The 24,749-nt window shown below is 45.0% G+C and overlaps 1 protein-coding gene across 1 annotated transcript in view; it reads right to left on the bottom strand.

Annotated features, from left to right (window-relative positions):
* Positions 1–214: 214 nt before the first annotated feature.
* Positions 215–24,749, bottom strand: part of tmem98 (transmembrane protein 98) — a 62,142-nt gene continuing 37,607 nt past the window's right edge. Inside the window, exons 4-7 of the mRNA XM_070864076.1 lie at positions 24,235–24,268; positions 22,431–22,546; positions 17,568–17,627; positions 215–4,392 (exon numbers count right to left, since the gene is read on the bottom strand). Coding sequence (XP_070720177.1) covers positions 4,185–4,392; positions 17,568–17,627; positions 22,431–22,546; positions 24,235–24,268 — 418 coding nt within the window. The 3' untranslated portion in view covers positions 215–4,184. The remainder of the gene's footprint in view (positions 4,393–17,567; positions 17,628–22,430; positions 22,547–24,234; positions 24,269–24,749) is intronic.

Raw genomic sequence — 24,749 nt, 5'->3', positions numbered from 1 at the left:
GTTAGACAGGTTAGATGCAGGAAGAATGTTCCCAATGTTGGGGAAGTCCAGAACCAGGGGACACAGTCTAAGGATAAGGGGGAAGCCATTTAGGACCGAGATGAGGAGGAATTTCTTCACCCAGAGAGTGGTGAACCTGTGGAATTCTCTACCACAGAAAGTTGTTGAGGCCAATTCACTAAATATATTCAAAAAGGAGTTAGATGAAGTCCTTACTACTAGGGGAATCAAGGGGTATGGTGAGAAAGCAGGAATGGGGTATTGAAGTTGCATGTTAAGCCATGAACTCATTGAATGGCGGTGCAGGCTAGAAGGGCCGAATGGCCTACTCCTGCACCTATTTTCTATGTTTCTATGTTTATATAGCGCCTTTAATGTAGTGAAACGGCCCAAGGTGCCTCACAGGAGTATTATAAGATAAAACATTTGACATCGAGCCACATAAGTAGAAATTAGCTGGAGGAGTTTACAGAGACAGAGCGGGATAAGGCCATGGAGGATTTGATATTTTTTACAGGAGATGATGCTACGGAGTGAAATATTTAGGTATTTAGGTCTTCACTGTTGAATGCAACATTAAGATTCTAAAATTAGGCTGTGTGAATATTAATTCAGCAAAAATTAACACATTGGTATGAAATTCTTTGGCTTTCCATTTAACGGAGGCATTGACCAGTTTAAAATAAAATGGGTTAACACCTCAGATGAAGTAGTGGACCAAGGAATTTTACAAGAATGCATTGAGCGTTTATTCACTGATATTCACACAATGCCAGCAAGATTTGGGAGTTGTATTGGGATCAGCTACTGTCTGTATCGCAGAGCCCTGAGCAGAGTGTGGGCGGAATGAGGAGGGGGGCAAGGGACAGAAGAGAAAATAAACTCTGAGCTCAAAACTGAAAGTAACACAAGAGGGTTACCAACAAGTTTAGGGGGAAAAAAACACTGGAGAATGTGGAGAGAGGCAAAAGCAGGCAGGAGTATAAAAGTGAATGGAAGTTGATATGTATTTCATTCAGGTTGCTTTCCTCAATTTGAGTGTTATTACATTATAAGTCTCATTCTCACCTTTGTTTGTGATGACTGCCATCAGTAGAAGTCTTACGTGTGTATTATACTGTATATAATTTTAATTTAATTGGATATTATTGTATTAATGATTAGAAGGTATTTAAAGTTTGTAGTCATCTAAAGCCCATTGCCGATAGCTTCACCACATGGACTGCAGTGGTGCAAGAAGACGGCTCACCACCACCTTCTCGAGGGTAACTAGGAATGTGCAACAATTGCTGGCCTTGTCAGCGACACCTACATTCGGAGAACAAATTACAAATAAAAGATGTAAGTGCTCTCATTTAGGATATATCCACCAATGAGGCAACCATGCCAAGAACAGCTCTTTCCAAAGCCGTTGGCCTACAACATTGAAACAGACCAACAAATAAGAAATGTAAGTGCAAAGAGGGTTGAGTTGCCTGAGTTTTGATGGCCACATTGCCAGGGTTTAGGGGCTGCACGTGGTAGAGTTTGGGCACCACTGCCCCACGCCATGACAAATTTATTGTTTCTAATTGTAGTTTAAATAAAAGATTAAACAACAACAACTTTTATTTACATGGCGCCTTTAACATAGTAAAACGTCCCAAGGCGCTTCACAGGAGTGTTATCAGACAAAACAAATAAATTTGAGGGGGCCAAGGATAGATCCTTGGGGGACACCAGAGGTAACGATGTGGGAGTGGAAAGAAAGGCCATTGCAAGTGATTTTCTGGCTACGATTAGATACAAAGAATGGAACCAGGCGAGTGCAGTCCCACCCAGCTGGACAACGATGGAGAGCCGTTAGAGAAGGATGGAGTAGTCAAATGTCAAAGGCAACAACAACTTTTCTTTGTATAGCGCCTTTAACATAGTAAAATGTCCCAAGGCGCTTCACAGCAGTGAGGGATAGTTTACCTTTGTCACAGTCACAAAGGATGTCATTTGTGACTTTGATGAGAGCCGTTTCGGTTCTGTGTCAGGGGCAGAAATCAGATTGAAGGGATTCAAACATGGAGTTCCAGGAAAGATAGGCACGGATTTGGGAGGCGACAACTCGTTCAAGGTACAAAATAGAAATACAAAGACACAAATGCGACATCAATCCCTCAGCACTGGAGCTGGTGCAGATGTGCTGCAGGGCTCTAGTTGGTAGCAGTGAGAGGCTGTTCCCAATTATGACAGGAACCAATGCTCTCTGACCCTGCCCCAAGGGTGACTCTGTCCCTTTAAGAGTTCACTCGGCAAATGTAGAGGAGCAGGAACGATTCTATTGGGAAGGGATGTCACAGGATCAGGAAGTATGCTTCATTCTGAACACTGTACCTTGCTCGCAAATGGGAACAAGAACGAACAAGTAGCAATAGGCCTATCAGCAATGAAAACGATTCAAATATGCACACTGATCAGATGTAGTCACTAGGCCTGCCTTCACCCAAATAGCACCCTGACAGCTTTTAGTACCACAGCCGGTATTTGCACAGTGCAGGAAGCGGTCTATATTACCAGGACTTTCAAAATGAAGAGGGTTAAAGTTTTCACGCTACGCGCTCCCCCCCCTCATCATCATCATCATAGGAAGTCCCTCAAAATCGAGCAAGACTTGCTTTCACTCTAAAAGTGAGTTCTCAGGTGACTGTACAGTCCAAAATGGGAATTACAGTCTCTGTCACAGGTGGGGCAAATAGTCGTTGAGGGAAGGGTGGGACAGGTTTGCCGCACACTCCTTCCGCTGTCTGCGCTTGATTTCTGTATGCTCTTGGCGACGAGACTCGAGGTGCTCAGCGCCCGCCCGGATGCTCTTCCTCCACTTAGGGCGGCCTTTGGCCAGGGATTCCCAGGTGTCGGTGGGGAACTTGCACTTTATCAAGGAGGCTTTGAGGGTGTCCTTGTAACGTTTCCTCTGCTCACCTGGAGATCGCTTGCCATGTTAGAGTTCCAAGTAGAATGCTTGCTTTGGGAGTCTTGTGCCTTCTGTCACACTATTGGCTCCCACACTCACTTTTTAAATAAAGCAAAGCCCTCTCACAAATCAACAATGGCCACATCCTTGATTAGCCATCTTTTCCGAACAAACATGCTGGCCTCTTTCTCACAATATAAGGATAACTGTGCGATATGAGACTCTGGCATGGAGTTTTGGTTCCCAGGAAGGCAAATGGGAGGTTTGCTCAGTGAGTGCATGGATCAGAGAAGCGTGCTTAATATGATGTGCCCTTGATTTTCCCTGATAACCTAATTGGGTTAAAATCCCACCGTGTGCTAGTCGTGACAAACCGGCTCTCATGAATTTCCTTTCTCTGATATCTTAAAGTCGCCAACCTATTTAAAATAAAACATTAACACCTTTGTTAAAAACAGCAAAGGCATTCCATTTGATCATGCTCATTGCTACCATCCTGTGGCACAATCCCAACACAAACAGCTTTGCACACACATCTTCCATCACGAATAATGATGCTTACACAAATTTCCAATCTCAATAAGATCCTTAACACACTTTGAAGCAACCTTTGTTGGCAGACAGTAAATGCTACATCAACTCTATTTTCACTATTATGGAGGGAATGGAATAGTTAATAATTACTCCTGTTTAAAGTCAACCTTTCTCTGGCAGATAAGAATGGATCTCAGTCACACCCACCGCGTGTTAAACTCTTAAGGACAACCATTTGCTCTTTGTCGCGACTTTGTACTTCCTTGTGTTTTGACTCAAGCTTTCAGGCACAGCAATTTAAGGAAACATGAAACCTGGGATTTGCTGGAGAAACATGGGCAATAAAACCTGCTGTAAACAAAGAGCTGATAAACAGTGAGGTAAAACAAAGCAGCAGACAGGGGCGTGTGAATGGTTAACGTGTAACTATGCTGTCATCAAAGACGTTCTGAAGTGTTTACTGTAAACACCAGGTGAACAATTGAGCAGACTTTCGGACAATGATTGACATTGATATCTCTGGTCTTTGCGTCCAAAAATCATTTGAACAGTAGAGCCCAGTCTTCAATTAATTTTAAGGTACACACTTCACAGACTGATTAAACTGTGCTACTGCTGTAGATAGAAAAGGTGTAGGTTAAAACTGAGCTGTTCCACTTGGGGAAAGTCGAGGCTCTCCCCTGTTCCATTACCAGCCAGGCCCCAGGGGCTAAATGGCAGACTGTTCCTGACAGAAGTTGTCACACCCCATGAGGTTCCTCTCGGGTTCACTCGCAAGAGCCGCCTCCCTCAGCACTGACATGTGCTCCTCAGCTGAGGAGAGGGATTGGTCAATCCAGTCCAGGCTTCCAGTCATGTGACACGCGTTCCTGGTAACCAATACAAGATGGCTGACAGAGAGCAGGAGGGCCGTGGTTCTGCGAGAAATGGAAGAGACATAGTGTCACACATCAGAAAGGAAACTCTTCAATAAAATATGAATGAAAATAAAGATGACAAGGATTATACATTTTACATTTGAGCCTCTGCTCCATATCTATAACAATGCTAAGTTTACCATTCATGGTAGCTATGGGTATCAAAGGGAAATGTGTGACTGAGCCTCCTTGGTGTATGTTGGGTGTTTGAGGGGAGCTCATTATTGATCGAAATGTAGAAATCCACAGCGTTGAAAGAAGGCCACCTCGGCCCATCGTGTCCGCGCCGGCCGACAAAGAGCCACACGGCCCTCGGTCAGCAGCCCTGAAGGTTACATATAAACCGATGAACAATGAACAATGGTGGAAAGATAAAGAGCATCTGGTCCAACCAGTCCGCCCCACACAACTGCGACATCCCCTGCACCGCAACATTCTACACTCCACCCCAACCGGAGCCATGTGATCTCCTGGGAGAGGCAAAAAAAAGAGATAAAAAACCCAGGCCAATTGGGGGGGAAAAATCTGGGAAAATTCCTCTCCAACCCATCCAGTTGATTGAAACTAGTCCAGGAGATCACCTTGGCCGTATCATAGTCCCTGCAGTACTTACCATTGTATCTGCGCCAGCCAACAAGAAGTTGTCCAGTCTAATCACACTTACCAGCTCTGGGTCCGTAACCCTGCAGGTTATGGCACTTCAGGTGCCCATCCAAGCACCTTTTAAATGTGGTGAAGAATGTCCTTCTTCAAGTTAGGAGACCAAAACTGTACACAATACTCCAGGTGTGGCCTCACCAAGGCCCTGTACAACTGTAGTAACACCTCCCTGCTCCTGTACTCAAATCCCATCGCTATGAAGGCCAACATGCCATTTGCTTTCTTAACCGCCTGCTGTACCTGCATGCCAACCTTCAATGACTGATGTACCATGATACCCAGGTCTCATTGCACCTCTCCTTTTCCTAATCTGTCACCATTCAGATAATAATCTGTTTCTCTGTTTTTACAACCAAAGTGGATAACCTCACATTTATCCACATTATACTTCATCTGCCTTGCATTTGCCCATTTACCTAACCTATCCAAGTCACTCTGCAGCATCATAGCATCCTCCTCGCAGCTCACACTGCCACCCAACTTAGTGTCATCCGCAAATTTGGAGATACTACATTTAATCCCCTCGTCTAAATCATTAACGTACAATGTAAACAGCTGGGGTCCCAGCACAGAACCTTGCGGTGCCCCACTAGTCACTGCCTGCCATTCTGAAAAGTACCCATTTACTCCTACTCTTTGCTTCCTGTCTGACAACCAGTTCTCAATCCACGTCAGCACACTACCCCCAATCCCATGTGCTTTAACTTTGCACATTAATCTCTTGTGTGGGACCTTGTCAAAAGCCTTCTGAAAGTCCAAATACACCACATCAACTGGTTCCCCCTTGTCCACTCTACTGGAAACATCCTCAAAAAATTCCAGAAGTTTTGTCAAGCATGATTTCTCTTTCACAAATCCATGCTGACTTGGACCTATCATGTCACCTCTTTCCAAATGCGCTGCTATGACATCCTTAATAATTGATTCCATCATTTTACCCACTACCAATGTCAGGCTGACTGGTCTATAATTACCTGTTTTCTCTCTCCCTCCTTTTTTAAAAAGTGGGGTTACATTGACTACCCTCCACTTCATAGGAACTGGTCCAGAGTCTATGGAATGTTGGAAAATGACTGTCAATGCATCCGCTATTTCCAAGGCCACCTTCTTAAGTATTCTGGGATGCAGATCATCATGCCCTGGGGATTTATCTGCCTTCAATCCCATCAATTTCCCCAACACAATTTCCCGACCAATAAGGATTTCCCTCAGTTCCTCCTTCTTACTAGACTCTCTGACCCCTTTTATATCCGGAAGGTTGTTTGTGTCCTCCTTAGTGAATATCATTTCTTTGTTCCCAGTTATGACTTCCCCTGATTCTGACTGCAGGGGATCTACGTTTGTCTTTACTAACCTTTTTCTCTTTACATATCTATAGAAGCTTTTGCAGTCAAGTTTAATGTTTCCTGCAAGCTTCCTCTCGTACTCTATTTTCCCTGCCCTAATCAAACCCTTTGTCCTCCTCTGCTGAGTTCTAAGTTTCTCCCAGTCCCTGGGTTCGCTGCTATTTCTGGCCAATTTGTATGCCACTTCCTTGGCTTTAATACTATCCCTGATTTCCCTTGATAGCCATAGTTGAGCCACCTTCCCTTTTATATTTTTACGCTAGGAATGAGATGAGGAGCAACTTCTTCACTCAGAGAGTTGTTAACCTGTGGAATTCCCTACCGCAGAGAGTTGTTGATGCCAGTTAATTGGATATATTCAAGAGGGAGTTAGATATGGCCCTTATGGCTAAAAGGATCAAGGAGTTTGGAGAGAAAGCAGGAAAGGGGTATGAGGGAATGATCAGCCATGATCTTATTGAATGATGGTGCAAGCTCGAAGGGCTATTTTCTATGTTTCTATGTAAGTTCAGGACTAGAGCAGGGAGGAACCTAAGAGGAAGTTTGGCCCAGTGGGCTAGGGGAAGGAAGGGAAGTGGCAGAGGCAGCTGATCGGACGGTCTCAATCTTTGAGACGAAGAAGTCCATGAGCTCCTCACATTGTTGTTGGAGGGGAGTGTGGTTGAGACAGGGGAGAGGGGTATAAAAAGGTTAGCAGTAGAGAATAGTAGCCGGGGGTTATCTTTGCATTCCAGGATGATCCTGGTATAATGAGCAGTTTTGGCAGACAAGAGAAGGAACCAATGATACTTTATGTGGTCGAGTCAGATCTGGCGGTGAATGGCTAAACCAGTTGTCCACCACATCCGTTCAAGTCTGCGCCCCTTGGACTTGAGGGAGCGAAGATGAGGGCTGTATCAGGGGGAACGGCCAGGGTGAGAGAGCGTAATGGTTTCAATAAGTCTAATTAGAAGGATGGCAGGGCAGCTCAGTCCTGTGGAGTGCGTGTCCTGTGACATGTGGGAAGTCCTGGACAACCATGTGTGCAGGAGATGTATCCACCTTCAACTACTCGAGCTCCGTGTTTCAGAGTTTGAGTGGCGGCTGGAGTCAATACGGTGCATCTGCGAGGCTGAGAGCTACATGGATAGCACATTTCAGGATTTGGCCAGCCCGCAGCTTATAAGCATGCAGGTAGAGGGGAAGTGGGTGAACACCAGATGGAGGAAGAATGCTAGGCAGGTACTGCAGGAGTCCCCCCATGAGTCCATCTCACTTTCCAACCAATATTCTTTTCTGAGCACCGGTGAGGGCGATGGTGCCTCTGGGGAGTGTAGCCACGGGTGGTCCAGCTGCACAGGGGGGGAGGGATAAAGAATAAAAGAGCTATAGTGGTAGGGGATTCAATAGTTAGGGGAATAGAGAAGCGTTCTGCGCCCGTAGACATGACTCCAGGATGGTATGGTGCCTCCCTGGTGCCAGGGTCAAGGGTGTCACAGAACGAATGCAAGGCATTCTGGGGGAGAGGGTGAATAGCTAGAAGTCGTGGTCTATACCAGGACCAGCGACATAGGTAGAAAGAGGGATGAGGTTCTACAGGCAGAATTTAGGGAGTTAGGAAAAAAATTAAAGGCTCGGACCTCAAAGGTAGTAACCTCCGGGTTACTACCGGTGCCACATGCTAATGAGTACAAGAATAGAAGGATCGAGAGGATGAATGCATGGCTGGAGAGTTGGCGCAGGAGGGAGGGCTTTAAATTGTTGAGGCATTGGGCCCACTTCTGGGGGAGATGGTACCTGTACAAACCAAAAGGGTTGCACCTTAATAGCGCCGGGACCAATATCCTCGCGGGGAGATTTGCTAGTGCTGTTGGGGAGAGTTTAAACTAGCTTAGCAGGGGGCTGGGAAACCGAGAACAAATTCAATAGGGAAGGAAGTAAAGCTGAAATTGGATAGCAAGAATGTAGAAAGTGAATCTGTAAGACAGAGGAAACAAGGGTTAGTAAGTAGTAATCAAGGAAGTCTTCCTGTGTTAAATGGTATTTGCTTCAATGCAAGGAGTAGAGCGAATAAGGCGGATGAGCTGAGAGCACAGGTAGACACTTGTTATGACATTCTAGCCATTACAGAGACATGGCTGAAAGAGGGGCAGGTTTGGCAGCTAAATATTCCTGGTTACTGGATTTTTAGACAAGACATGGGGGGGGGGGAGGGGTATAAAGGGAGGAGGGGGTCGCGGTTTTGATTAAAGAAACTATTACAACGGTGAGGAGGATAATATGTTAGAGGGATCATCAAATTAGGTCATATGAGTTGAACTGAAAAATAATAAAGGGGCAATCACATTGCTGGGCATATATTATAGACCCCCAAACAGGAACAGGGGAGACCATTCAGCCCCTCGAGCCTATTACACCGGAACAGGAGGAAGAGAAAATATGTAGGCAAATTTCTGTGAAGTCCAAAAACCATTGGACAGTAATAGTAGGGGATTTCAACTATCCTAATATTGATTGGGACAAATATAGTGTAACGGTATAGAGGGTGTGGAATTTTAAAAATGCTTTCAAGAGAACTTTTTTAGTCAGAATGTAACAAGCCCAACATGGGAGGGGGCAATTCTAGATTTAGTTTTGGGGAATGAAACTGGGCAGGTGATAGGGATATCAGTGGGAGAGCACTTGGGTTCCAGTGACCATAATTCAGTCAGATTCAAGGTAGTTATGGATAAGGACAAGGATAGGCCAGGAATAAAAGTCCCAAATTGGGGAAAGCTAACTTTACTAAGTCGAGAAGTGATTTGGCCACAATGGACTGGAAACAACTACTTGTAGGTAGAACCTCCGGAGGAATATAGAAAGTTCAGAGGTAAAATTAAAAAGGATATTAGGAATGCGAAGAGAGAGCACGAAAAATTCTTGGCAAGTAAAATTAAAGAAAACCCAAAGATGTTCTATAAATATATTAAGAGTAAGAGGATAACTAAAGAAAGGGTAGGACCTATTAGAGACCATGAGGGAAATCTTTGTGTGGAGGCAGAAAATGTTGGTAGGGTGCTTAATGAATACTTTGCTTCTGTTTTCAAAAAGGAAAGGGGCAATGCAGATACTGCTTTTGAGGAGGAGTGTGAAATTCTGGATGAAATAAACATAGTGAGAGAGGAGGTATTAAGGGATTTAGCAGCTTTGAAAGTAGATAAGTCCCCAGGCCCAGATGAAATGCATCCCAGGCTGTTCAGTGAAGCAAAAGAGGAAATAGCAGAGGCCTTGACCATCATTTTCCAGTCCTCTTTGGATTTAGGCATAGTGCCGGAGGACTGGAGGACTGCTAATGTTTAAGAAGAGAGAAAGGGATAGGCTGAGTAATTACAGGCCTGTTAGCCTAGCCTCAGTGGTGGGAAAATGATTGGAAAAAATCCTGAAGGACAGGATAAATCTACATTTAGAAAGGCAAAGATTAATCAGGGACAGTCAGCACGGATTTGTTAAGGTAAGATTGTGTTTGACTAGCCTGATTGAATTTTTCGAGGAGGTAACCAGGGTCAATGAGAGTAGTGCGTATGATGTAGTCTATATGGACTTTAGCAAAGTTTTTGATGAGATTCCTCATGGCAGACTGGTCGCAAAAGTAAAAGCCCATGGGATCCAGGCAAAATGGCAAGTTGGATCCAAAATTGGCTTAGAGGTCAGAAGCAAAGTGTAATGGTAGTTGGAAGATTTTGTGACTGGCAGGATGTTTCCAGTGGGGTTCGCAGGGCTCAGTTCTGGGTCCCTTGCTATTTGTGGTATACATCAATGATCTAGATTTGAATATAGGGGGTATGATTAATAAGTTTGCAGATGACACTAAAATTGGCTGTGTGGTTGATAATGAAGAGGAAATCCTGACTGCAGGAGGATATCAATCTACTGGTCAGGTGGGCAGAGCAATGGTAAATGGAATTTAATTCGGAGAAGTGTGAGGTAATGCACTTGAGGAGGTCTAAAAAGGAAAGGGTATACACATTAAACGGTAGGCCACTTAGAAGTGTAGATGAACAAAGGGACCTTGGAGTGCTTGTCCACAGATCCCTGAAAGTAGCAGGCCAGTTGGATAAGGTGGTTAAGAAGGCATATGGATTGCTTGCTTTTATTGGCTGAGGTATAGAATACAAGAGCAGAGAGGTTACGCTTAAATTGTATAATACTCTGTTTAGGTCACAGCTGGAATGCTGCGTGCAGTTCTGATCGCCGTGTTATAGGAAAGACGTGATTGCACTAGAGAGGGTGCAGAGGAGATTGACTAGAATGCTGCCTGGTATGGAGAATCTTAGCTATGAGGACAGACTGGATATGCTGGGTTTTTCTCATTGGAACAGAGGAGGCTGAGAGGAGACCTCATTGAGGTGTATCAAATTTTGAGGGGCCTGGATATAGTGGATCGCAAGGGCCTAGTTCCCTTGGTGGAGGGGTCAATTACAAGTGGGCATCGTTTTAAAGTGGTTGGTGGAAGGTTTAGAGGGGATTTGAGGGAAACTTCTTCACGTAGAGGGTTGTGTGGGTCTGGAACTCACTGCCTGGAAGGGTGGTAGAGGCAGAAACCCTCACCACATTTAAAAGGTGCTTGGATGGACACTTGAAGTGCCATAACCTGCAGGGTTACGGACCTAGAGCTGATAATTGGGAGTAGACTGGACAACTTCTTGTTGGCTGGCGCAGATACGATGGTAAGTACTTCAGGGAATCGAATATTTCCAGAGTGATCTTCTGGACTAGTTTCGATTGCCTGGATGGGTCGGAGAGGAATTTTTCCCAATTTTTTTCCCAATTGATCTAATTTTTTATCTGGTTTTTGCCTCTCCCAGGAGACCCCATGGCTCCGGTTGGGGTGAAGTGTAGAATGTTTTGATGCAAGGGGTGTCGCAGTTGTGTGAGGCGGACTGGTTGGGCCGGATGCTCTTTATCTTTCCACCATTGTTCATTGTTCACAGGTTTATATGTAACCTTCAGGGCTGCTGACCGAGGGCCGTGTGGTTCTTTGTCGGCTGGCGCAGACACGATGGGCCGTAATGGCCTCCTTCTGTGCTGTAAATTTCTATGTTTCTATTGGTACTAGGGTATCAAAAGTGCTTGTGAGGGTGTGGTTGACCTAACAGAGTTAATGTTTCAGGTTGATGATGTTAAATCAAAACTGCTGATGAATAGGTTAATTCATAAATTCAAGGCACATATAAAAAATAATCAATGGCAAAATATTTTCGATATCAGGCTAGATTTCAACGGGAATAGTTTAATACTAGGCTCCACCTTGTGCCGAGGTAATGGTGTGCTATCGGCATGAATACATGCACAAAGCAATTTCACCTCAAAGGTGTGTGAGACCCCAGTCTTTACAACCAGCTCTAGTGAAAAGTCATCGACCTAAAACGTTAGCTGTGTTTGTCTGCCTGACCTGCTGAATTTTTACCAGCATTTTCTGTTTTTATTTCTTTTTGACTCGGTTTTGTGCCTTTACTGTCACCAGTGCATGATGTCATATTCACTATAATCATTAGCATATGTTAGCATATTTAAAGTACCTCATTAGTATAGCAGGTTTGCACCATTCGAGCTTCCGATGGTGTCTTAACTCAGCCGGTGGTACGGTAAGGTTTATTGGAAATTGCAGCATGAAATCGTTTGCTGCTAGCTAACTGCTTAAAGGGCTTTTACATTATTGCAAGAAATAGTCAGACAGTCATTACACAACTCAACCTCCGTTGTGCCGAGTGTGATGGAGATCAGGAGCTGTGCTTTTGGTCTCTGTTAACAAGGAACAATGCAGCCCTCACTTTTATTGCTGAGAATTATGAGTCTGTGGTCATCCTCAGCAACAGCAACACTTGGTACAGAAATCGCAGGTCCCCCTTTCCCGCCGGGACCCCTTGGCACAATATAAAGGTGCACATAGTTTTCAATTGGCAGCATGCTAGAGGTAGATTCAAACTTTAAGGGCAACAGGTAATTGTTATGTCTTTAGATGCTCTGATAATGACTCCACGAGGCAAAATATTGCACTTGAACTGTAGTGACCTTAGTCCATTTAATATAACTCCAGAGTGAGGATACCACATGGTGGACTCCCTTTTATACCTGAGTACCTGTGGTGTACAGGTGACCCCTGGGCCTCCACCAGTAGCACCCTCTGGTGGTGCCAGCATAGTGTATACAGTGTGAACCTTGCTGATGATACCTCCAGTAAACAAGTTTCCATCTTATGCAACTATACAGTGGCTACTCAGAGAGTATATCAATAGTGTACATATATAACAGTCATTTATTTTCCAATTTAGTGTTTCTGTTAGCTTCTGAGTCAGAAGGTTGTGGGTTCAAGTCCCACTCCAGACATCTGAGCACATAAATCTAGGCTGACACTCCAGTGTAGTGCTGAGGGAGTGCTGCACTGTCGGAGGTGCCGTCATTCGGATGAGGCGTTAAACCGAGGCCCCATCTGCCCTCTCAGGTGGACATAAAAGATCCCATGGCACTATTTCAAAGAAGAGCAGGGGAGTTATCCCTGGTGTCCTGGCCAATATTTATCCCTCAGTCAACATAACAAAAACAGATTATCTGATCATTATCACATTGCTATTTATGGGAGCTTGCTGTGCACAAGTTGGCTGCCGCATTTTCCACATTACAACAATCACTACACTCCAAAAGTACTTTATTGGCTGTAAAGCGCTTTGAGTCATCGTGAAAGGTGCTATATAAATGCAAATCTTTCTTTCTTTCTCTTCCATGAGCAAAAAGATGAGCAGGCGAACTGTTTCAAGGCCACTGCCCAAAATAAAAACAGGTAAGACGTGCACCAAGGGCTGGGCTAATGCTACTTTACTGGTCTGTCAGGAGATATATAAAACAGGCTTGTTAAACCACTGACTCTCCCTCCCTCCTCTATGCTTGGTACTTCCTAAAGTTCTTTATTTAAAAGTAGGAGATCCCTGTGCAGAGAATCAAACTCCTTATCACGCAATGATACTCTGCTGGAATCCATCATCCTCTGTAGCACTCGTTGGTATTTTACTCCTTCAATACCATCAGACCCCAAATCCATGTGGTATGCAGCTCATTCCTGTAAAATCTCCATGCAGCTTTAACACCATCTGACCTTTGCACCTTGATTATATAGGTCATTCTTAAGTTCTGCAGATTATTTACCACCATCTGATCTTTAACCCACTGTATGTTTATGGATCATTGCTAAATACTTGCGTCAGATTAATTTGTACAATATACTCCTCACAAACTGGGGCAGCACTATCACGATTAATTGAGTAATCTGTTCCTGTTCACTGAAAAATTACTTGACTTTTGCAAGCAGGTGGATTTTATTCATTAGATTTCTTATACATAGAAACATAGAAAATAGGTGCAGGAGTAGGCCATTCAGCCCTTCGAGCCTGCACCGCCATTCAATAGGATCATGACTGATCATTCACCTCAGTACCCCTTTCCTGCTTTCTCTCCATACCCTTTGATCCCTTTAGCCATAAGGGCCATATCTAACTCCCTCTTGAATATATCCAATGAACTGGCATCAACAACTCTCTGAGTGAAAAAGTTTCTCCTCATCTCAGTCCTAAATTGCTCATCCCTTATCCTTAGACTATGTCCCCTGGTTCTGGACTTCCCCAACATCAGGAGCATTCTTCCTGTATCTAACCTGTCCAGTCCCGTCAGAATTTTATATGTTTCTATGAGATCCCCTCTCATCCTTCTAAACTCCAGTGAATACAGGCCCAGTCGATCCAGTCTCTCCTCATATGTCAGTCCTGCCATTCCTGGAATAAGTCTTGTGAACCTTCGCTGCACTCCCTCAATAGCAAGAGCGTCCTTCCTCAGATTAGGAGACCAAAAATGAACACAATATTCCAGGTGAGGCCTCACCAAGGTCCTGTACAACTGCAGTAAGATCTCCCTACTCCTATACTCAAATCCCCTAGCTATGAAGGCCAATATACCATTTGCCTTCTTCATCGCCTGCTGTACCTGCATGCCAACTTTCAATGACTGATGTACCAAGACACCCAGGTCTCGTTGCACCTCTCCTTTTCCTAATCTGCCACCATTCAAGTACAAATTGCCTTCACATTTCCTGATTAATATTAGTGTTTCTGTCCCTTCATCACAGTTTCCTTAGAATTAGTTTTACACTATATCAGCACAATCTCACTCTCTCTAAGGCAGTCCCTTGGAGTTGAGGATGACTTGCTTCCACAATAATATGAGTTCTCAGGTGACTGTTGAGTCCAATGCGGGATCTCCAGTCTCTGTCACAGGTGGGGCAGACAGTGGTTGGAGGGACGGGTGGGTGGGGTGCTTGGGTTGTCGTGCACTCTTTCCACTGTTTGCATTTGTCTTCCGTGTGCTCCCGGCGAAGAGACTCGAGGTGTTCGGCGCCTTCTCAGATGCTTCTCCTCCACTTTGAGCGGTCTTGGGCCAGGGGTTCCCAGATGCCGGTGGGGATGTTGCACTTTTTCAAGGAGGTTTTGAGGGTGATCTTGAAGCATTTCCTCTGCCCACCTGGGGCTCGCTTGCCATGTCGGAACTCGGAGTAGAGCGATTGTTTTGGGAGTCTAGTATTGGGCATGCGGGCGATGTGGCCCATCCATTGGAACTGATCGAGCGTGGTCAATTCTTCGATGCTAGGGATGTTGGTCTGAGTGAGAACACTGAGGTTGGTGCGCCTATCCTGCCAATGGATTTGCAGGATCTTGCTGAGGCTGCATTGGTGGTACTTCTCCAGTGCTTTGAGGTGCCTGCTGAACGTAGTCCATGTTTCTGAAGCATATAGGAGGACAGGTATCACTACTGCTCTGTAGATCATGAGCTTGGTGCCGGGTTTGAGGTCCTGGTCTTCAAATACTCTCTTTCTCAGGTGGCCGAAGACTGCACTGGCACAGTGAAGGCGGTGTTGTACTTCATCATCGACGTCGGCCCTTGTTGACAGTAGGCTCTAGAGGTATGGAAAATTGTCCACATTGTCCAAGACCTCGTCGTGGATTTGATAATCGGAGGGCAGTACTGTGTGGCGGGGGCAGGTTGGTAGAGGACCTTTGTCTTATGGATGTTTAGTGTAAGGCCCAAACTCTCGTACGCTTCGCTGAAGGTGCTGACGATGAGCTTGGTTTGAAGTTCGATTTCTGAGTATGCACAAATGCAATCATCATCTGCATACTGTACTTCAATAAAAGAGGATGGGATGACCTTGGATCTGGACTAGAGGCGTCGGAGGTTGAACAGTTGCCCGTTTGTTCTGTAGATTAGCTCTACTCCAGCGGGGAGCTTATTGAGGGTGAGATGATACATCGCAGCAAGGAAGATCGAGAAGAGCGTGGGTGCGATGACACAGCCTTGCCTGACCCCGGTCCCAATGTGTATTGGGTCAGTGGTGGATCCATTGGTCAGGATCACGGCTTGCATGTCATCGTGAAGCAGGCGGAGGATCGTGACGAACTTTTGAGGTCAGTCAAATTTGAGGAAGACACTCCACAATCCCTCGCAGTTGACAGTGTTGAAGGCCTTTGTGACAGCAAACAAGGCCATGTACAGAGGATGGTGTTGCTCCCTGCATTTTTCTTGAATTTGACGCGCGGTGAAGATCATGTCCATTGTTTCCCTGAGTGCATGCAACCTGCATTGCGACTCTAGAAGGAGCTCTTCAGCCACTGGGAGAAGGCGATTAAGGAGGATTCTTGCGATGACTTTCCCTGTGGCAGACAGCAGGGAAACCCCTCTTTAATTACCGCAATTGGAATTGCTGCCTTTCTTGAAGATGGTCACGATTATAGCATCTCTGAGATCCCCTGGCATACTCTCCTCCTTCCAAATAAGAGAAATGAGTTCATGGATTCGTGCCAATAGTGCTTCTCCGTCATACTTTAGTGTTTCGGCAGGGATTCCATCTGCTCCTGAGGCCTTGTTGTTCTTCAAAAAATTTCCTCCCCATTGGGGAATTGAACCCTGGTCTCCTGCGGGGTTACTCACCAGTACACTAATGAGGAACCACAATCCCTTCAAATTGGTTAAAGGACAGAAAACAGAGAGTAGGAATAAACATGACTTCATAAACTCAGAGGGTTGTGAATCTTTCGAATTCTCTACCCCAGAGAGCTGTAGATGCTCAGTCGTAGACTATATTCAAGACAGAGGTCGATAATTTTGGGGTATCTAAGGGAATTAAGGGATATGGGGATAGGGCAGGAAGGTAGAGTTGAAGTAGAAGATCAGCCTTAATCTTATTGAATGGCGGAGCAGACTCGAAGGGCCGAATGGCATGCTCCAGCTCTTAGTCCTTATGATTTTAAAATTCTCATCCTTGTTTTCAAACACCTCCATGGGCCTTGCTTCTCCCTATCTCTGTAACCTCCTCCAACCCTACAATCCTCTGAGATCTCTGTGCTCCTCCAATTCTGGCCTCTCATCGCTCCACCATTGGCGGGCATGCCTTCAGCTGCCTAGGCCTTAAACTCTGGCATTCCCTCTCTAAACCTCTCTGTCTCTCTCTCCTCCTTTAAGACGCTCCTTAAAACCTAACTCTTTGATCAAGTTTTGGTCTCCTGTCCTAATATCTGCTTACGTGGCTCGGTGTCAAATTGTGTTTGATAACGTTCCTGTGAAGCGCCTTGGGACATTTCACTCCGCTAAAGGTGCTATATAAATGCAAGTTGTTGTTGTTGCGCCACACTACAAACTGCCCTCATGGCTGCACCACCCCGGCCTCCATGCCAGCAACATGCCCTCTCTGTGCAAGTACCACACCAACCTCTATGCTGAGCTGCCTCCTCCCTTTATGTCAGCCCCTCACTCTGCCTCCACGTCCCGATCACTAATTCCTCTTTTATCTTCAGCAAGAGCAGCAACTAAATAGTCTCACTTCTCCTTGCAGTCGACCACACACACACACACACACGTCTATCAAATTACCTGTTTTAATTGAGCTGTCCCAACAATAAACAATGCTCTCGAGAAAAGCGCGATTGACATGCAAGACTCCAACGTCAGTAGAATCAGCTGATGCTCCAATCGTGCAGGAAACTGTGCTCCTATCCAAGTGCAGTTAGTCCACTCAATCAACATATCGCAGATTGAGAGCTATGTCGTACATTATGTAACATTCTAAGAGGCTGATTTGTTAACATTTTGGAATCAATAGAAACTGCTGCAGACCTGGCATCCAGGAGTTTGGGATCCAGTGGAGGGTACATCGATCTCACAACATCGTCCACCCTAACAGTGAACAGGAAAGAAAAGAAATACGTTACTGCAAGCTCTACCAATGCAGTGACAGAACTTGAGGAATTCTCTCCTTACAGAAAGCAGTGAACATTAGAAATAGGAGCAGGATTAGGCCATTCGGCCCCTCGAGCCAGCTCCGCCATTCAATGAGACCATGGCTGATCTTCTACCTCAACTCCACTTTCTTGCACTATCCCCATATCCCTTGATCCCCTTAATATCAAAAAATCTATCGATCTCTGTCTTGAATATACTCAAAGACTGAGCCTCCACAGCCCTCTGGGATAGAGAATTTCAAGATTCATCACCCTCTGAGCGAAGAAGTGGATAAATGTAATAATGTTTAGACAACACAAATAGAATGGTGGGATGAATAGCCAAATGATTTTGATGATCTTAAATTTGAGTCCTCTTGTTACATTTCACCAACTAGAGGAAACAGTCTCCTTGCTCTTCATAATCTTTAGGATACCCCTTAATCTTATCAGTTTCAGTGACAAAGTCCTCACTTCTCTCTTCATTATTGTAACCCCTCACCATTGGTGACATTCTAGTGAATCTACAGCGTACCTTTTCCATCGCTATTATATCCTTCCTGTAATGGAATGCACAACATTGTGCCCCTATCAGTAAATCGTTAGTCAATGTAAGAAAAGAGCCCATGACTAGTCTCTAAACAAGACCAACTCCAGTGAGATCAGTCCGCTTGGCCATGTCATCCCACCACATTTACCTGACTGAATTCCTATCAGTCATGCAATAGTTTTAGATAAAGGACAAATCAGTTTAAAAATGATTATGGGGTAAGTACGTGGAAATCCTGGTTCTTTCAGTTGCGTGATATTTCCTCTTTGAATTACAGTCGCCTTGGTTAACCCTTGCCACTGGACTAAGACCTAGCTCTGTCAATCCCGTGTGGTGGCTGCTGTGCAATGATCACCACACATTAAAAAAATCCACGCACAGGCATCTTCCACCCTTCAAGATGTAGTTCAGGACCTGGAATATTAGGTCCTTCATTGAAACACTTGTGAACTCATTCCTTTTTGGCGTGGAAGCAAGTCATCCTCGTTTCGAGGGATCGCCTATGATGATGAGAGACAGTTTCCAATACACTGTCGGGATTTCCTAGGATAAAGTAGTTTTCCGACTTAATTAATAGACATTTCCAAAAAATAAAAAGTGAATTCAGATAGGTATGAGACCTCGGTGCTGTGAGGCGAGGCACAGGCCTCAATTATTTTCAACAGAAAAATGAAGATGGAGAGTGAAGGACTACGAGATTCAAGTGCTTACGATTGTGAAAGGGATGGATAAGGTGGAAACTGAGAAGTTCTTAATGTCATCCTACGGTCTGTCATGGTTTCCTGGGGCCCTGTGGTTTAAGAGCAGGTCTCTGGGTGATCGGAAGTCACAGCCCCTGCACTTCCCTCTGGAGCCACTCAGAAGTGGTGTATTGCTAGTGCTGTGGGGAAGGAGTTAAACTAATATGGCAGGGGATGGGAACCTATGCAGGGAGGCAGAGGGAAACAAGAGGGAGACAGAGGCAAAAGATAGAAAGGAGAATGTTAAAAGTGGAGGACAGAGAATCCCAAGGCAAAAAACAAAAAGGGCCACATTACAGCAAAATTCTAAAGGGGCAAGGTGTGTTAAAAAGACAAGCCTGAAGGCTCTGTGCCTCAATGCGAGGAGTATCCGTAATAAAGTGGATGAATTAACTGTGAAAATAGATGTTAACAGATATGATGTAATTGGGATTACAGAGACATGGTTCCAGGATGATCAGGGCTGGGAACTCAAAATCCAAGAGTATTCAACATTCAGGAAGGATATAATAAAAGGAAAAGGAGGTGGGGTAGCATTGCTGGTTAAAGAGGATATTAATGCAATAGTTAGGAAGGACATTAGCTTGGATGATGTGGAATCTATATGGGTAGAGCTGCAGAACACCAAAGGGCAAAAAACGTTAGTGGGAGTGGTGTACAGACCTCCAAACAGTAGTAGTGATGTTGGGGAGGGCATCAAACAGGAAATTAGGGGTGCATGCAATAAAGGTGCAGCAGTCATCATCGGTGACTTTAATATGCATATAGATTGGGCTAACCAAACTGGAAGCAATATGGTGGTGGAGGATTTCCTGGAGTGCATAAGGGATGGTTTTTTAGACCAATATGTCGAGGAACCAACTGGGGGGGGAGGCCATCTTAGACTGGGTGTTGTGTAATGAGAGAGGATTAATTAGCAATCTCGTTGTGCGAAGCCCCTTGGGGAAGAGTGACCATAATATGGTGGAATTCTACATTAGGATGGAGAATGAAACAGTTAATTCAGAGACCATGGTACAGAACTTAAAGAAGGGTAACTTTGAAGGTATGAGGCGTGAATTGGCTAGGATAGATTGGCGAATGATACTTAAGGGGTTGACAGTGGATGGGCAATGGCAGAACTTTAGAGACCACATGGATGAACTACAACAATTATACATCCCTGTCTGGCGTAAAAATAAAAAAGGGAAGGTAGCTCAACCGTGGCTATCAAGGGAAATCAGGGATAGTATTAAAGCCAAGGAAGTGGCATACAAATTGGCCAGAAATAGCAATGAACCCAGGGACTGGGAGAAATTTAGAACTCAGCAGAGGAGGACAAAGGGTTTGATTAGGGCAGGAAAAATAGAGAACGAGAAGAAGCTTGCAGGGAACATTAACATGGACTGCAAAAGCTTCCATAGATATGTAAAGAGAAAAAGGTTAGTAAAGACAAACGTAGGTCCCCTGCAGTCAGAATCAGGGGAAGTCATAACAGGGAACAAAGAAATGGCAGACCAATTGAACAAGTACTTTGGTTCGGTATTCACTAAGGAGGACACAAACAACCTTCTGGATATAAATGGGGTCAGACGGTCTTATAAGAAGGAGGAACTGAGGGAAATCCTTATTAGTTGGGAAATTGTGTTGGGGAAATTGATGGGATTGAAGGTCGATAAATCCCCAGGGCCTGATGGTCTGCATCCCAGGGTACTTAAGGAGGTGGCCTTGGAAATAGCGGATGCATTGACAGTCATTTTCCAACATTCCATAGACTCTGGATCAGTTCCTATGGAGTGGAGGGTAGCCAATGTAACCCCACTTTTTAAAAAAGGAGGGAGAGAGAAAATAGGGAATTATAGACCGGTCAGCCTGACATCGGTAGTGGGTAAAATGATGGAATCAATTATTAAGGATGTCATAGCAGCGCATTTGGAAAGAGGTGACATGATAGGTCCAAGTCAGCATGGATTTGTGAAAGGGAAATCATGCTTGACAAATCTTCTGGAATTTTTTGAGGATGTTTCCAGTAGAGTGGACAAGGGAGAACCAGTTGATGTGGTGTATTTAGACTTTGAGAAGGCTTTCGACAAGGTCCCACACAAGAGATTAATGTGCAAAGTTAAAGCATATGGGATTGGGGGTAGGGTGCTGACGTGGATTGAGAACTGGTTGGCAGACAGGAAGCAAAGAATAGGAGTAAATGGGTACTTTTCAGAATGGCAGGCAGTGACTAGTGGGGTGCCGCAAGGTTCTGTGCTGGGGCCCCAGCTGTTAACATTCTACATTAATGATTTAGACGAGGGGATTAAATGTAGTATCTCCAAATTTGCGGATGACACTAAGTTGGGTGGCAGTGTGAGCTGCGAGGAGGATGCTATGAGGCTGCAGAGTGACTTGGATAGGTTAGATGAGTGGGCAAATGCATGGCAGATGAAGTATAATGTGGATAAATGTGAGGTTATCCACTTTGGTGGTAAAAACAGAAAGACAGACTATTATCTGAATGGTGACAGAGTAGGAAAAGGGGAGGTGCAACGAGACCTGGGTGTCATGGTACATCAGTCATTGAAGGTTGGCATGCAGGTACAGCAGGTGGTTAAGAAAGCAAATGACATGTTGGCCTTCATAGTGAGGGGATTTGAGTACAGGGGCAGGGAGGTGTTACTACAGTTGTACAGGGCCTTGGTGAGGCCACACCTGGAGTATTGTGTACAGTTTTGGTCTCCTAACTTGAGGAAGGACATTCTTGCTATTGAGGGAGTGCAGCGAAGGTTCACCAGACTGATTTCCGGGATGGCGGGACTGACATATCAAGAAAGACTGGATCAACTGGGCTTGTATTCACTGGAGTTCAGAAGAATGAGAGGGTATCTCATAGAAACGTTTAAAAATTCTGATGGGTTTAGACAGGTTAGATGCAGGAAGAATGTTCCCAATGTTGGGGAAGTCCAGAACCAGGGGTCACAGTCTAAGGATAAGGGGTAAGCCATTTAGGACCGAGATGAGGAGAAACTTCTTCACCCAGAGAGTGGTGAATCTGTGGAATTCTCTACCACAGAAAGTTGTTGAGGCCAATTCACTAAATATATTCAAAAAGGAGTTAAATGTCCTTACTACTTGGGGAATCAAGGTATATGGCGAGAAAGCAGGAATGGGGTACTGACGTTGCATGTTCAGCCATGAACTCATTGAATGGCGGTGCAGGCTCGAAGGGCCGAATGGCCTACTCCTGCACCTATTTTCTATATTTCTATGTTTCTAAGACATATTAAATGCTCCTCATCCCCCCAGAAATGAAATGTCTAACCCAACTGCACTAACCCAACTTCCACCGTATGTTATATCTCCTCATGGCAGTGGCCCTTTAAACCAGTCACTGTGGCCAGGTCTGCTCTGCAGATGCATCCTATTTATTATTGTCCACACGTTGCTGACAAAGTGCTTTGAGCTGCTCGGTTATGCTATCCCAGCGATAGGTTCCTCTCACCTTGGACTAATCCTCTTTGCCACCACGATTATGTCACTCAGCCTGGCTGGCGATTTAATCTTTGCCCCTGATCCCATCGTCATGGCAACCAGTTTCTCAGTTAGAGTATGACATATCTGTAAAACAAAATGCAGATCCGAATCATCGGAAGAATCAGCAACAGTGAAGACGGGCCGTTCTCAAACCCCCAAAGCAAACACCCTAAAACATTCCAAAACAAAATTTGCCTGGGATGTCACATTTTGCTTTTCCAATTAATAATGTTGTCAGGTGCTTGTTATGTCAATCTTTCATCCAGTGCCAGGGTTTACCAAAAGCACACATTCTCACCATGGGTTCCAGTATAATGTTCCTCAGTTGTATTGACTCTCTGGTTCCTCTCCAACATTCTGACTCATATTATTACCATGAGAAAAGCCCTCAGCGAAGTGAGACTCGACAGGTGTAAAGTCCAAATGATGAATGAAAAATATCTCTGGTCAGGATCGTTTGCATGCAATCACATTCTGTATCTGCCTGGCTTGTAGATTTCCACTAACTGTTAGAGGCACTGAGCACATCATCCCACCATAGGCAGTACCTCGGAATTGAGGAAGACTTGCTTCCACTCTTAACATGAGTTCTTAGGTGGCTGAACAGTCTGATATGAGAACCACAGTCCCTGTCACAGGTGGGACAGGTAGTCGTTGAGGGAAAGGATGGCTGGGACTGATTTGCCGCATGCTCTTTCCACTACCTGCGCTTGATTTCTGCACGCTCTCGCCGACGAGACGCGAGGTGCTCAGCGCCCTCCCAGATGCACTTCCTCCACTTAGGGCGGTCTTTGGCCAAGGACTCCCAGGTGTTGGTGGAGATATTGTACTTTATCAGGGAGGCTTTGAGGATGTCCTTGTAACGTTTTTGCTGCCCACCTTTGGCTCGTTTGCCGTGAAGGAGTTCCGAGTAGAGCGCTTGCTTTGGCAGTCTCGTGTCTGGCATGTGAACAATGTGGCCTGCCCAGAGGAGCTGATCAAGTGTGGTCAGTGCTTCAAAGCTGGGGATGTTGGCCTGGTCGAGGACGCTAATGTTGGTTCATCTGTCCTCCCAGGGGATTTGTAGGATCTTGCAGCGACATCGTTGGTGGTATTTCTCCAGCGACTTAAATGTCTTCTGTACATGGTCCATGTTTCTGAGCACAATTGGAAAGCTAAGTAAGCGCGTGAGGAAGAAAGGATTGGAAGGATGTGTTGATGGGGTGAGATGAAAGAAGTGGGACGAGCCTCGAGGGGAGCACCGGCATAGACCCGTTGGGCCAAATGGTCTGTTTCTGTGCTGTAAATACTTTGTATTTGCATAAGATTTAATGATTCGTTTCACAGTGCTCAACTTCACCTTTTGAAGAAATATGCCACAACTTTCTAATTCATCTTTTCTGCTACAGTTGCAGATGTCTTGTAATAAAATGATAAAGGGATTCGACAGGGTATACACAGAAACTATTGTCCTCCGCTGGGGCCATCCAGAATAAGAGCGCAGAATGTTAATCTTCAAAACAGGTTATTTAGGAGGGAAATCCAAAAGCACTTTTTCACATAAAGGGTAGTGGAAATCTGGAACTCTCTCCCCCCAAAAGGTTGTGGATGCTGGGTCAATTCGAGCTTTCAAGACTGAAATAGATAGATTTTTGTTTAGTAGGTATCGAGGGATATGGAGCTAAGGCGGGTAAATGGAGTGGAGGTAGAGATCGAATTGAATGGCCTATTCCTATGTTCCTAATATATTCACTTTGGTTTCAAATTTTTTTTTAAACTGGCACAATTCTTACCTTAAGAATCTCAATGCAGTGTGACACCAAACCCCTGGAAAAGAGAAGAGTCTATTTCAGTTACACACATTCACATATCGAATTTAATCACATGTAGACAGACACACTCAACTAGCCAGAAGTACCCACATATTACAGAAGCACAAACAGAAAATACTCTTCTTCACATCCAAAGCATTAACCTGTTCACATAGACCGATTTACCTCCTGTGAATTCCTGCATTTTGTGTATTTGGTTCAGATTCTCAGTACTTTTCTTTATATTTTGTAGAAGTGTTTATTTTTTTTTTTAAAACATGAGGGCCGAAATTGCTGGCCTTACCGTCCACTGCCGCCAACATTCGTCTGGTCGAACCGCCCAGTACCACTTTCAACGTGGCCTGGAGAGGGCGGGAAGGGAGAGCCGTCGGGAAGCGCCTGCCGACATCAGCGGACGGCCGAGTCACGCAACTGAGCTCCTGCCTGCCGAGATGCAATATTCACGCCGGCGGGAGTCGGCGGGAGTCGGCAGTAGA

This window comes from Pristiophorus japonicus, chromosome 21 (genome assembly GCF_044704955.1).
Source record: "Pristiophorus japonicus isolate sPriJap1 chromosome 21, sPriJap1.hap1, whole genome shotgun sequence".
NCBI classification, from domain to species: domain Eukaryota; kingdom Metazoa; phylum Chordata; class Chondrichthyes; family Pristiophoridae; genus Pristiophorus; species Pristiophorus japonicus.
Note: the sequence above shows the minus strand (reverse complement) of the source record. Positions and strands in the feature narration are given on the sequence as shown.